The 15248-nt window shown below is 38.6% G+C and overlaps 1 protein-coding gene across 3 annotated transcripts in view; it reads right to left on the bottom strand.

Moving 5' to 3' along the window:
- Positions 1-2863: 2863 nt before the first annotated feature.
- The window catches only part of CHST8 (carbohydrate sulfotransferase 8), a 176250-nt gene continuing 163865 nt past the window's right edge, over positions 2864-15248 (bottom strand). For all 3 annotated transcript variants that reach the window (XM_062604857.1, XM_062604858.1, XM_062604856.1), the window contains 2 exons: positions 6524-6561; positions 2864-4268 (listed from right to left, as the gene is read on the bottom strand). In XM_062604857.1, the coding sequence (XP_062460841.1) occupies positions 3120-4268; positions 6524-6561 (1187 nt within the window). In that variant the 3' untranslated portion in view covers positions 2864-3119. The remainder of the gene's footprint in view (positions 4269-6523; positions 6562-15248) is intronic.

Raw genomic sequence — 15248 nt, 5'->3', positions numbered from 1 at the left:
TCCAGGGTTGCAATTCTACTTTGTATTCTACTAGTCCTACCACACAAGACCCTGAATTCCACCTTCTCGTGGTCGCTGCAACCAAGGCAGCCCTCAACCCTTACTGCTTCCACCAGACCCTCCTTGTTAGTGAGGATGAGATCCAGCAGCACTCCTCTCCTGGTTGGCTCATCCACCATTTGCAGGAGGAAGTTATCATCCATACACTGGAGGAACCTCCTGGACTGTGGCTGGGTTGCCGAGTGGTCCTTCCAGCAAACATCAGGGAAGTTAAAATTCCCCACGACGACCACGGCCTGTGACTGTGAGGCCTCTCTCAGCTGCCTGTAGAAGGCCTCGTCAACTTCCTCACCCTGATCCGGTGGTCTGTAACAGACACCTACAACAGTATCCCCCCTGCCAGCCTGCCCCTTAATTCTCACCCACAGACTCTCAACTCGCTCGTCATCTGTCCCTGGACAGAACTGGGTGCATTGTAGTTCCTCCCGCACATAAAGAGCAACCCCACCACCCCGCCTGGCTGGCCTGTCTTTCCTGAAGAGGACATAGGCCTCCATGACTATATTCCAGTCATGTGAGCTGTCCCACCACGTCTCTGTAATTGCCACCAGATCACAGTCTCCTGACTTAACACAGGTTTCCAGCTCCTCCTGCTTATTTCCCATGCTGCGCGCATTGGTGTACAGACATTCCAGGGCGCGAGCTGAGCACACCGATTTCACCCTAGGATTATAGGAGGCCTCCCAGTCTTCATCAATTCTGGAGCGCTGCCCCTCTGGGTGCTGCCCCACTGGGGGTTATGAAGCTAAGCTGTAAACCAATAAACCTTGAATGTCCACTTCCATATGGAATAGAATATAAATTTGTTATAAATAAATATGAAAAGAAGGATAAAATATGGAAAAATCAGAATGAACAACTCTGAAGAATGTTCACTTGCATTATCAAAAATGAAAACATAAAGATTTTGTATGTGGGGGAAGAAAGAATTTAAACAGAAATGAGTGGCCTGACAACTTAACACTATCTAGTTAAAACTGTTGCTTTTTATTTAAACATTTTGATTGACATGAAAATATTAGTTTATTTGTCTGTTGTCTTAGCTGTTTTCTGATCAAGATAATGCATCTCTTCTGGCTTTGAAATACACCTTTACAGATCTGATTTTGTTTTTAAACCATTTCTTGCCTTCTTTCTACTAGTCACAGGGAGTAAGTGATGAGAGTAATAAAGTCAAATTAATGCAACTAGCCAGTATTAAGTATGTTCAGGTATTTAGAATACTTCTGGCTTCCTTGAGATACTCTAAAACAGATGGTACCGTGCCATATGCAGCTTGTCATAAACATGCAAACCACTTATTTACAGTCTCTGTTTAAAGTGTGCTTGTTACCCCAGACAAAATAAAACCCTGCCAAAGTCTTCATCTTCATTTGTTGTTAAAAATATTATTCCCCTGTCATTAGCTTTTACTGGAATAGTAAAGGTTTTTAATTAAAATAGATTAGGGAGGTGGGGAGAGGGTAGTGATGGAAAAGCACCAGTTTTATACAACCAGAAGTGCAGTTTTGCTGGTGTATTTTTTCTACTCATACAGGGAACACTTTGCTGATGTGTAGCTGTCCAACAAAGTCTTTCAGGTACAAACATGACCTTGTGGCTCTATCAGTTAATGTGGGTATGTAGATTAAGATGAAAAAGAACTGGAGTGAGGGAGGAGGAGGAAGGGGAAAGGTCTTTGATACGAATCTAGCTGTAGGATTAAGTACCTTAATCTTTTCCCTTAGGGATCGATCTAGCTAGCAGAAGTCTGAATACAAATGATACCCAGTTTTCCTCTGATTGCATCACAGAGCTAACCTAGGAGTTAGCATGGTCTCTTCCACTGTGATGGTGCTGCACTAAGTTGAATTGAGATTCTTCTTGCAGTGGAAGTTCACCTGCACTTAAAGAGTTTAGTGCTAGTCTGCAGGAGCAGTGGTAGCACCCTGTGCTCTGGTACACTGATGTGCTCACAAGGTCAGACCCTGAAAAAGAACCTTGAGTCTTGTTCCAGTATGGCCAATTTAAATGTTGTCATTTCCAGTGGTTAAATGGAATGTAAATAAGGGTACTGTGTCCAGAATTAGATTGAAGATTTAATATTCTCATAAGAATAGAAAATTAACAACTGAACTGAACCACCTGGAATATTTTTTGCATGTTAAATCAGATCTAATATTACTGCAATAAACAAGTGCAAATTGTTTGCAGCAATGAAAAGAACTACCCTGTTGGGCAGGAAGTTGCATTTACTCTTGCTTGTTATTATGAAGGAAAGATTTGATATTCCTGGTGACTATGAAGATTAAACCAGAGATTTATGTTAATGGAAAGGATTAAAAGAATCTTAATTACATTTATAAAGATGCAAATATTCGCCTGCATTTTATCTTTTTGCAGATGAATGTGCCATGAGGGATATACTGAAGGGGGAGAATGTGTCCTCACTCTGAATTGGAACATCTGGTTTAATACTGCACTCACATGGTCATTAAGTATTAGTTGTTTTCACCAGTGTGGTTTGGAACAGTATGTGATAGACTTTTTCTCCTTACCTGACTTCAAATATCAGTAAATGGCAACTTACCACCAACTCCAGATAACTGGTGCCTGTTTAGGGTATTGCTTTGCATGTTGCAATGAACTGTAAATACTACCCAGTGTGTATATATGTTGTTTTGTTTTTTGCTACTCTGTCACTTTCAGACTGATTTTCTAAAAGGTGAAGAGCTTGAAATACTGACTCCACTGTAGAATCATCAGCTAAGTTTCTCCAGTTTCAAACCATCCTCCCAGTGCAAACACAGGCCACACCAGCATGGAAAATTATGTGCTTTATTTGGGAACCCTGACACATTATACGTATATGTACATACATTTCATGTGGAGAAATCATAGAAAAAATATGATTTGAAAAAGGAGGCAATTAAGGTGAAGGTGTAAACATCACTAGCCATTGGGTTTTTCTTGCTCTTCAACCAATTGTTTACTAACAGACAAGTATATAGAAACAAAAGCCACCTGGATTTGTTATGCAATTCAATTGATATGACTGTGAAAATGTCACAGCTCTCAAATCAGTATAAATCTTCAAAAGGTTTTGAGTAGTTAAACATCAAGTAATCCATATAGTAAAAGTCATAGCTTTGTTGTCGTTGAGAAGGGGAAAGCTGTGCAAAATACTGTTTTGTAATTTTACTGGTAGTTCTTTCTTCATTGGAGTGCCTATCTTTAAACTTGGGGAAAGTTAAATTTTGTGGAGCACCAATTAAGTGCAAGAAGAAGTTTGCATCATCTTCCATACTTTCAAACTTCCCAACAAAGTCATAGTCTATTAAACATGGGCTGCAAAGCCTGTTGACATGGTCCCAGTGAATATCCATACCCACTGGCCTATGTACATCCAGGAGATACTGAATGAACTCTTTAAATGTGACTCCAGCGCCTGTCCTTAATGCTTCTTTGGTGGCATTGACACGATATCTGGAAATGATAGCTTTTCCAAAAACTGGATGGTAGTAGTTGTTTGGGTGTTCAAACTTGTCCCGAAATGCAGATACCAACTTTTCAAAAGGCTCACGAATGAAAAGCATCTTCGTGTAAGTGTTGAGCCGATGATAAATTCCTTTGTGATCAAACCCATCCAGTCTTTTTAAATAGTTTCCATAGTGCACTGTGTTGTGCTGTATATCTTTTGTGGAAGAAGCCAGCCCGTTGAGAACCATGAGCACCCGTTTCCAGTTAGAGCAGCCTGCTTTTGGAACTTCACAGTATAGAACTCTGTATTTATCTTCTACAAATATTCTAGAAACATGATAAGGAGTGATTATTCTTCTGTTATTACTCTTGTACTTGGAACAAGTTTCTCTCATAATTTGCTTTCTTTCTCTTTGGATCTGATAGAGATTTTTCCATTTGTCATTGTTTCTATCCTCAGATTTAAGCGTGGGCAGGTTGAGAACGGAGCTGTTTATGGAAATAAAAATTGGGCTCTTTTTAATTATAAATCTCCTCCTTCGTTTATGGAGCCTGATGGAATTATTTTCTTCATTGTTCTGTTGATCTTTCATAGCAAACATTATGCTGCTTTGCCTTCTGTCTGTGCTTTGAAGCTTAGCGGCCATGTTTTCAGATGAGTGTAATGAATCGCTCTGCTTTGCTGTTGCTACACTGTCTACAGTATTTTTTCTTAAACTTCTATCATGGTTGTTGCTAGAAATGCAGTCCTGATGAGAAAAATAGATGAAAGATGTTAGTAAATAAGAAGGTGTTTGTCACTGTTAACAGCTTGTGCAACTTACTGTGGATCTCTCATAGACTCCGAGCTCAGCAGAACTGTACAACAAAAGGCATTGCTGCAAGTACTCAGTGCTGGGCTGCATTGTCGTATGCACTGTTGTCATCTTGTTCTGTGCTTACAGGGAAGTGAAAGGCTGCGGTGAACCTGAACTGGCAAATTCCAGTTCAGATTTGGGTGGGAAGTTGTGCACAGAGGGAAGCCTGACAGGGAAGGGAGGTTTACAATATTTGTAAAGTGGAGTGAAGATGTAGAGGGAGCAAGAGGGAGTGAAGAGTAGGAAAAGGGAAGCAGAAGGGACTGAAGTAGAAAATGGAGGATTTGCAGAGAAGTGGATTAATAAGCATGAGTAAGGACTCTGAAGGGAGGCTTGAGTGAGGTGAGCCTTGGACCAAAGCGATTGAAGCTTGATGAGAAGCAGTAAGGGGTGGGAATGAATCTGTGGCTGGGATTAGGCAACTGAAAACAGAGTAGGCAACAGGGTTCTATGGACAAGGGTTTTCTGGGACCTGCTTATTTTCACTAGTTGGATCTCACTAGTTAATACTACTTCTGACATACTGGCCAGATGTGCTCCATTACTTCGGGCTTCCCATAGGAGCTGCATTAAATCCCTGTCTCCGTATTTATGCCTCAAAGACTAAAATTAGGCTCTGGACACTGTTTAACTACATGTCATTTCTGTTTTGAGAGCTCACCTGGGAGCTGACTGGCATATGAACCACCAGGGAGTATTTCTACAGAGGAAGCAGATTGTAGTTGCAGAATATTTACTGCTTACCCAAAATACTTGATGTTTCTGTAGAGGTTTTATAAATTATAAATTTCTGATTTTCAGTATTTATTTGCTCCCTGATAGTATTTAAAACTGGCTTCAAAAATAAGATACTGAATGAATTTTAAGGTGTAGAGTATGGGGATAAGCAGGGTCATGTTCTTTCAAGGTGGCAGGTTAAACCTGAATTGTGATAGTGTTTACAAGTCTCTGTTGGCTGAACAAAGTGATGCTATGGGTAACTTAAAAAACTTGTGCTGTCATGGAGGTTATATCCTGCCTCATCCTTCCTTAAAGGTGAGAGGCTTAAAAAAAAGGTCTCAAAAAGGGACTCAGTATTCATTATAAAAAGCATTGGTGATGAAAGAAACAATCAGATTGTCTATATTCTAAGTGACTTGCATAAATTGATAACTATTATACAAAAGTCTGATAGAACAGGTAAGTACTAAGCAGAATTTTTAGACTACTATGCAAGTTGTTGCAGAACATGGGCTTCTAAAATATCTTGTAGTGGGGGTGGTGTATGATGTGTGGACTGGGAAACCAGGTGATAATTTTCATGCAAGATGCTATGTATTCAATTGTTGGAGGTGCTTGTTGCACTTTGCTCTTACCTTCAGAGGCTGTTTCTGGTAGTCAGAGGTGCATTGAAGATTTTATGTAGAATACACATGTATTTCTAAATATTACCCTTTACAAAGTGGCTGAAATTCAATTTAATTTACTCATGATGTGACTGATATTTCAAGGTTTTAAAATCCAGACTTCCTAGATATTCATATTTTAAACGATGACACTGACAATGAAACTAGAGTTTTTGAGGAACTCAAATGCCATGATTTGAATGTCTTCTGCAGTGTTGACCCTTCATCAAGAAGGTCAAGCTGGAGCTGTAAAGATGGAGTGATGTCACTCACATCACTGATTTCACCAGGCAATGGCTTTTGGGTAACAGCTGGCAGCTGCACAATTGCTCCTTTTCATATTTTGCATTTACCCTTAACCATGAGCTAGCAGCTGCCCACCACAGCCGTTCCCTGCTGCTGTCAGTGTCCCAACAGCCACTAGATGGAGGAATTTTACCAGGTTTTCCCTTTCGCCTATTTCAAACTGCATCTCAAGACATAATTTGATCAGCGTTATTTCATGCAGGATATTAATATATGCAAAGTTTATGGTATCTTTTAGCAGTATCCAGTCTAGGAAAAACCTCATAACATTGAAGTTGCATATCTTATCATATTTATGTTTTAAAAGGAAAATTTGCACTTCATGGCAAAGCTTTGATGCATCTTTCCTTTTCAATACTTCATCTCCAGTCTGATGGCCTTATCTCAGCCATCTCTGTCCATGCTCTATACTCAGAATATGTGTATAATTTTCCTTATGTAGTTCTGAAAACTTACTTTTCTTGGTGGTTGGAATCCCATGTTATGTTTTATCCCTAAACAAAAAAAGAAATTGAAGACAATATTTAGTAAAAATAAAAACATTGGTTGAATTTTCTGCTGGACTGATAACAGTGTGTCCTCTCAGTAACTAAAAGGAAAACAGGAACAACTTCTGTTAAGGCAAAGTTAAATAGAATCATAGAATCTTAGGCCACTGTTGAATCATAATAAACGTATTTCATATTAACAATACTCCATGGAAGGCCTATTTATTTACAGATGTAATAATTATGAAATGGAGTGAATGGCTCTACCTCTCTTTTACAGACACGGAAACTGAGATGGAGAAAAACGATTGCTTAACCTCAGCTAAAAGGTCAGTAGCAGAGCAAGAAGCAGCTGAAATCTGCTATCTTAGGTTAGAGCTCTAAAAAAATGCTGTTCTTTGTGTACTTACCAAAGCTTGTGTGGTTTCTCCCCCTGCAACTTCAGATAGTATGGTACTTAATCTTAGTAATAGCTTGAATTAAGTATTATTCTTTGCTGTTAAACCACAGCAACATACAGTGAAGTTATGTGTAAGTGAAGTCATATTTCTGGAGTTCTGAAGAGACAAAACAATGCAGAATTGTGTTTTGCCATATCTTCTGGTTTCTAGTTATGTCTGCCTGAAAATGTAATAATAAAGATGTGAAAATCCTAGAAGCCAGCTTTAGCAGATGTGTGGGAACTATTTACTATTCTAACCTCTTCTAAGTATAAGTTAATACAGGAATGTATAATGGAAAACACTTCTTAATTATGAAATTATTTTGAGGCTTTTCAGCTGCTGTCATCACTGCTACTTTTGCTTGAGAAATTCACTTGCTTGAAGACTTCAGTTTAATCAGTCTACATGATGAATCCACAGCCTTTTTGACAAGGGCAATTGCAGATAAAGGTATTGCAGAGCATTGTAAGTGGAAGCATCACTGGGCTAGCTCAGTCCCTTTGGATTAATTTTCATGGAACTATGAAAGGTCTCAAAACACAGTGCATGCATACTTCATGCAAGTCCAACTCGCATGATCAGTCATGTTTGGGGTTTTTTTTGTGTTTTGGTGTTTTGTTGGGTTTTTTCTTTTTTGTTTTTTAAATCCGATCTACAAACTTGTGCTTATAAGTAAAATTGTCATGGTTATTTCTATGCTGTTATAGTTTATCTAGCAGTGGTTAATTACAACTAATTACATTTTTGTAGTAGTGTTTCATAAAGGTAACTTGAGAGATTTATACTTTACACTGATATGCTGTGCTTTTGAAGTTAAACACAAATGCTAGTAGAAGATGAGTAACTGTTTAAAGAAATGTTTCTTCATTTACTGGCTTTAACATGTAATCAGACAACAATTCATGTTTAATGTAAATGTTTGCTGAAGCACTTGCCAATCTCTTCTATGTTTTCTGAGTTTGACTTCTAAAGTTGGCTTGTTTTAGCTGTCTTTCTCATGATGCAGTCTGTCACTTCAGATTTAAAGCTACAAGGAAAAAAGCCTCTTAAGTGCAGTGAACTCGGAAGTTATGTTGTACAGATCTACTATACTAATACAAATCTAAATTTGATGTTATGCTACATCTTTACTATACATGTTAACTTGCCAGGTCTCAGATGTTGTTGCCTAAATGGCTGTATATTTTTTTGCCATAAATAAACCACTGGTGTCCTCCGCATACAGGCAAATTAATGGTCGTTAAATGTCTGGTGCCAGACGCAACAACCAACATCTCATTAATGCTCAGAGAGAGAGTAGCTGGGAGACAGAATCATTCCATCAATTTTACATTGTTTATGTCAGTTTTCATGATGTTCTTTTCTCTTCCACTTGCGCAACCATGACTTTCCAGACCTGAGCTTGGCCTATGTTTTATGTCTGTTTTTGTTTTCTTTCATGAAACACGAGCATTGCGCTTCAGCCAGTCCTACCATGTAGTCAAACCCATTGTGAGCTTTTTTTTTCTTTTAAAATGCTACTAGCAACACAATAAAATGGCCTTCATCTTCCCTGTGTAATATTATATAGCATTTTCTCTCTGCCTTCTCCTATGTCTCTCTTGAAGACCTAATTTTGGTTTGTCTCTGGTATTTTCCTCTGTTCTGAGACTACACTACAGCTGAAATATTTTTTAATAAAAATGAGAACTTCAAGTCTGCATCTGTGACTCCATCCCTTAATGGGCTTCTGTGAGTAGTGTATACTTCTTTGCTTCATCCTAACTGATGTGTGAAATACACTCTGGAAGGGCTGTTACTGTCATTGCATGCATATCTATGTCAAGTATCTGGTCTTCATGCACTCCAGCCTTAGGTCTTTACTCAGAGACGGGAACATATACTTAATTGCAGAAAGAGTAACAGACTAGCACTCAGAATTCTGATGAGCATGAAAAAAAATTTAGTCTGTAAAGTATTTTCCTTAAAGTACTGGTCATATCAGGTCATCTTTTTTCATATATATATATATCATTTAAAATGAACTTTTAGCTTGTACGGTATAGAAGAACTGCCCATTTCTGATCCTAACTTACTCTGGTGTCTAATTTTCTACATATTTGAATGAAACTGCTCATTAAAGAAATCTATTTTTAAGATTACTACTTTTGTAAATTATTTGTTCTTGTATATATAAAATACATGTAGCATGTGTATTTGGAATACTTTAAAAATATATAACCCCTTGGAAGAAAATGCTTTTATTTTGAAATTGTTTCTTAATTAGTAGAATTTATATGTATGTACCTCTTTTAATTGTATCCTATGTATATATCCTTTTTATATCTAGAACTTTGAGTTTATCTGATTAGGAAAAATTCCCTTTGAAGTTCCCATCTAAGCAACATATACAGAACCTCATTTTAACACACACAAAATTAATAACATAAAGAAGGCTTAACAAAACTTTAGCACCTCTTCAGTTGTGCATCAAACAAGAAGCAAACCTATATAGTGAATCTATATAATCTAACCTCTTCATGTCCCTGGTGAAGCAATAAGTATATGGTGTCATTTCCCACATATGAGTAAACTTACAGTGAATGCTTTGGTTAAATGATACACTCCTGCTGTTGTCAAACCAAAATGCTTAGTGACAGGACATGCATCACTGTGTTTTACAGAAAGCTGTGAAGTCATGTATTTCTCAAACATAGAGTGTATTTTCATGTCTGTTTAACACTAATTGTTGCGACAGTAAAGATAGCACAACCAGATTTCACTGTATTCTCTATCAATGTGGGGTTGCATGCAGGAAAAACTTGAGCCTCCTGCAGTTTGACCAAAGAATCTGTTTGTCACTCTTCAAGTGAAAGCAGTTAAGCAGTCTCCATAGCACCCATTGCTTTTATGGCACCTTTTTTTATTTGGTGGCAGAATAATTATATGTATGAGAAAAAAGATTTTATTTATGTATGAATTGTAAGAGTAAATTATTGTGGAATGTATTTGTAATGCAGCTTTTCTGGAAGGATATTATATGTTACTGTGAATGTTTTATTCTGCTATCCATTCCTACACTATGTACCATCTAGTGATTTTTTCTAAACTTCACTTTGCAAAGTGTAGTAAGTTATTTACTACTATTCTGGCTTTTCACATGTGAGAAGCAGAGACTAATAGCTACATTTGCCAAACTGATCTGATTTTTAGGTTGTCATGTTTTGAATTACAAACTCAATAATTGATTGTCTCAAACCCCCATATTACTGGTCAAGTTTTACTTTGAAAAGTTTAAATTCAGACTCACATGGTGAGTCTTCAGTAATGTCTAGATTAGCATGCAGGTATCTGACTTCTAATCACGGTGTTCAGTTCACCACATTGTAGATGATTTCTCAAGTAGTGAGATGCAGTTTATCCACTGAACACTGTAGTTTTGAGGCCCAGATTCTGCTGCACATCTCTGGATCAAATGCGCATTTGCACCCACCAAGCTGCCTGGATGCCATATATCCTTAATATGCACATGTCAACGGACCGTGGGCTGTAGAAGCATTTCTGGCTTGTGTGAAGCTGGCCAGTAGTTTACTGACTTGAGCTGCTGAGAGAAGGATCCTTCAGTAAGTTCCATTGTAGGGCACATGGGCTGTATGCAATATAAAGCTTCAACTTCTTGAGGAGCCTGACTGTGAGAAAGATACAATTTTGCCCCTGGTAGGTGGTGTGCGTTCCTAGGGACTCCTGGCTTTTAAAAGCCATTGTGGAGAATAGTGCTGTTAACTTCAGAGTACTTCTTTTTGCTCTGATGGTATTCTGCACTTGTGAGACCCTGCTTGGAGTACTGTGTGCAGTTGTGGTGGTCTCAATGTAAGATGGACATGGAGCTGTTGGAGCAAGTCTAGAGAAGGTCATGAGGATGATCAGGGGCTGGAGCACCTCCTATGTGAAGACAGGCTGCTAAAATTGATGCTGTTCAGCCTGGAGAAGAGAAGGCTGCGTGGAGACCTCATAGAAGCCTTCCAGTATCTGAAGGGGGCCTACAAGGATGCCAGAGAAGGACTCTTTATCAAGGACTGTAGTGATAGAAGAAGGGGTAATGGGATCAAACTTAAACAGGGGAAGTTTAGATTGGATATAAGGAGGAAGATCTTTACTGGGGGGGGGGGGGGGGTGAGGCACTGGAACAGGTTACCCAAAGAGGCTATGAACACTCCATCCCTGGCGGTGTTCAAGACCAGGTTGGACAGAGCCTCGAGAAACATGGCCTAGTGTGAGGTGTCCCTGCCCATGGCAGGGGGGTTGGAACTGTATGATCTTAAGGTCCTTTCCAATCCAAACCATTCTATGATTCTATGTTAGTATTTCTCCAGCTGCAATGATAGGCTTCTCTTCTGTGCTTCTACAGTCTCCGGTTTTGGCTAATAATTACAGCCCTTTTTTGTACTTCTGCTCTTAATATTCATGCTTGTATTCTTTCCAAAAATTTCTTTCCCTTTCCCTTTCTTTCCCTGTATAAAGATTTCTGTCTCTGCTCTGACTCTGTGATCCAGCACTTCTGAGGCGGCTTGTAATATTTCCAGAAACAAAAATGTCTGCATTTGATAAACTAATTTTTAATTGATCCTTCTCAATTTGAAACCTACTTGAGTTTTATTGTTACTGTTGTCTTTGCCAGCAATGTTAATGCAAAAAAAAAGTCTCTTTTAGGGAAAACCTAGGCAGCATATTTCATACTCGTCAGATGTATGTTCATTAGCAGCAACATCTGACAGGATTGCTGACAAAATATACTGCATTTGAAGTAAAAATTATAGAAAAACTATGTTTTTTTTTTGAGTGCAGTTAAATAAAATGATGTTTGTTTGCTGTGCAGATGTTAAACCTCATCTTCTCACTCGCCCATGGTTCTGGTATGCAACATCAATCTCCCATTATACTTTGTGGCAAATAACCTGATTCTGAAGTCTATCTCACTGAGTTAAAGGAACTGAAAACTTCAACAGGTTTGATGGTTATGGCCTTCTCACACCAGGGGATGGATGGAATGTTTCTGTGGTTATTTCTTATTCTCCAAAGTAGCCCTTTGGAGCTGTAAGTATAGCTGAGTAAAGAGCTGGTTTGTTTTTTTCCCTTGTTTGGGAAAGCATAAATAGCTTGCCAAGCTACAGAGGGTAAGCGTTCTTTTAATGTCCTTACAGGCCTCCTTTCATATGCACGTTCCTTTCTAAATCAGGTAACTCATTCCTCCTGAGTTCTTAAGTTTTTGTTTCAATCCTACTATTGCCCAGCATGCAATTTAATGGTTTAAATGTAATCTATATGAGGAACTTTAAACTCTGACTTGAGGCTTATTCTTAAGCAGTTTGTGACAAAGTATTCTACTTCCCCAAAAGATAGCCGTTCATCCCAATTTTCCCATCTACCGTGCCCATAATGTGCACAAACTGAATTACTTCATATTGATCTTGTGCTTTTCAATCTGAGCCAGCTTCAGCAAGGTAGGCGTTGAACATAAGTGAAACTGCTAGCTTCATATTTCTACACCAGGCAAATCTGCAGTTTCTCCATCCCATTGGCAGCAGGCAACACAGTATTGTGCTGTGTTTGTGTCATGGAGTACTTAGGATGGTAGCAGCTTATGTGCACCTCAGTTGATTAAAACATGATTACTGTGGCTTTTTGTGGTTGAAATGACTTTCCATCTTCATGAAGTAAGGGAGTCTCTGGGCAGAAGTATGCTATGAGGGGAGAGCTGAATTGCAATTCTGAAGGGCATACCCCGGGTATAGTTAAAAGCATTTGGTTCATCCACCAGTTTGAAAGAAAAAAAAATTACAAATGAGGGAACCGAAGTAGAGATCAGTAGACACATTAAGTGACTTTTAATATTTGCCACTTGATGACTTTTATACTGTCGAGGAACTTGATATTCCCAGTTCACTTGTGGTACCAGTAGCTGATCTTGTACACCTGAATTGAGCAAAACTGCATGAAGTCGTCATTCTGAAGCACAGCACTTGCTGACTTGTGGCTGCTGCCATGTTGCCATTGCTTCCCTCATGATTACCTCATGAACTCCCTTGTAACAAATGCTCTTGGCATAATGTTCCTCTTGATGTTTTAAAGTAGGCCATTCCTCATGCACAGCTTTCTCTGCTTTGTCCAGTAGGAGATTCTTGGAGTAAAAGAGTATGGAGCTGGTAACTGCTGTTTCCAAATGTGGATGCCACCTGAATACAGGTTTTATGTCCACACTGTTTCTCAGGCAGAATACCCAGGCTATCCTCCTACTGTTGTTTCCCCCTCATAAGGTCTCTTGGGAACTTGCACCTGTTCTGCTGTACATATTTTTGTGTTAAGTGTACTAGTAAGAAATACCAGTAACTGAAACTGGTATTTTTCAGTATTTTAAACACAACTTAATTTGAGAAATAAAATTGCCTTGAAAATTTTAGGATTCGTTGGGGTCAGAGCAAGAGAGAAGCAGAAAAACAAATGGTAGCATTTTAGAGGACTACATTCTTTTTGAATCAAAACCCAATTAAAGTGTTGCTCTGACTTCTTGGTAAGTCGTCCCCCTCCTTTACCCCCCTTAAAATATCTACGGTGACTTTATTGGAGTGTTTGAAAGGGTGGTGTTAATCTTGTCCAGAAAGTTATTATTTTACATTTAGACTTTGTAATGAGGCTTTCTTTTATCTGTCCTCTACTCCACTATTGCAATCATAAGTTGTTTGAAGAGAAGATTTTCGTATTGCTTGGAATTTGAAAACCCTGATACTTTGACTTGCAGCATGTTAATAGAACAGGAATAGAGAGTCTTCAAGAAAGACAAAGGTTACTGTGTTTTTTCGTAATGTTCTTATGCTCTAAAATATACTGAATCAATCTCCTTGACTAAATAATCATGTAACTTACACTTGGTCTGTTTTCTTGAAGGCTAATAAAAAGGAAAGGGAAATGCATGGTATCTTTATATTGCAAGTTTAACCGAGTGAATACAAGAAGCTGTTTGTGAATTTATGATGAGGAAAGTACTACTACTTGTTTACTCTGGCTTCTCTTTGCTCTTTATCCATCCTAATTAGAGACTGCCATTTTCTGGCTTAATTTATATTCTGTAAGAATTCTATGAAGAAAGTGGAAAAGTCAAGCCTATGCTATTGTATTCCCTATTCCTTCTGTGGACCTATCTCTGGGAATACAGTTAATTAGCATCATTAGCTTTCAGGCACTGTCAGCAGTTACTTGCAATTTCTATTTAATACCTTTCAGTTATTTTCCATTCTCATACATGTAATATTTGCATATTGCCTTCATAGCATGACTTTGACAAGGACATTATGCTTTATTCAGGTTTATTAGGAAGTAAAAGCTAAGGTTTAAAAATATAGCACTGCACTTATATTTAGTACCCTGTAAGAACTCTTCAGGTAACTGGAGGAGTTTCAATGAATCTCAAGCCAGCACCTGATGTAATTTGTGACTGTAGAGAAGCAGGAGTTAGCTAGAGCAGCTCACCTAGAACCTAGAAACATTTCAAGAAATTGTGTGATCAGGACACTAAAGCTTCAGTGGTCTTTCTACTGGAGTGAGGACAAAGTGATACAGGTAGAATTTTGGACTGCTTTCATGTCATTCTGTAAAGACATTTCTTTGGGAGAGAAAGCACAAATGTTAAGAGAGGAGACTGCAGGCAAAACTTAAAAGGTAGATCCATGCAGACATGCCTCTGAATATTACTTCAAGAGATTTAAGGAATTAAAGATAACCAAGTCAAAATACAAATTAAATTGTTCTCAAATCAATTAAAAAAAACCCAAACAACATACTGATATGTCAAAGGAATGCAAGGCTTGGTGGCAGATGACATGAAACTTCATCAAAAATCAGATACAGAGTGAGTGATGTCTATGCCTGACAAGACAATGCCAGCAGGTCTGGGGGGCAGTCAGATACTGTTATTGTCCATGGAGGCCACCAGGCATATCAGGAGGCACTTCTCAATCAGTAAAGTGGCAGTTTGGTATTTATGTTTTCTCCTTGGCAATGTAAATGTCACTGAAAATTGGTAGGAGGCCACCTGGAAAGCACGACTTTGTATAAGTTGTCAAATATTTTCTTACCGCAGTGTAAGGGACAGTGCTTGAGGAAAGGCATTTTTCTCAAAATGAGAGAGAAAGGTATTCTCTGTTTGGTCACTCTTCCCTGTTTCCTACAGGTGCCACTTCTTGTGCAGCTGTCTGCCTTGGCTGCAGGAACCTGGAG

The sequence above is a fragment of the Pezoporus occidentalis genome, unplaced genomic scaffold (assembly GCF_034315485.1).
Source record: "Pezoporus occidentalis ecotype Australia unplaced genomic scaffold, CSIRO_AGI_Poc_V1 ctg89, whole genome shotgun sequence".
Lineage (NCBI taxonomy): Eukaryota > Metazoa > Chordata > Aves > Psittaciformes > Psittacidae > Pezoporus > Pezoporus occidentalis.
This window is presented reverse-complemented; position numbering and strand designations above follow the sequence as displayed.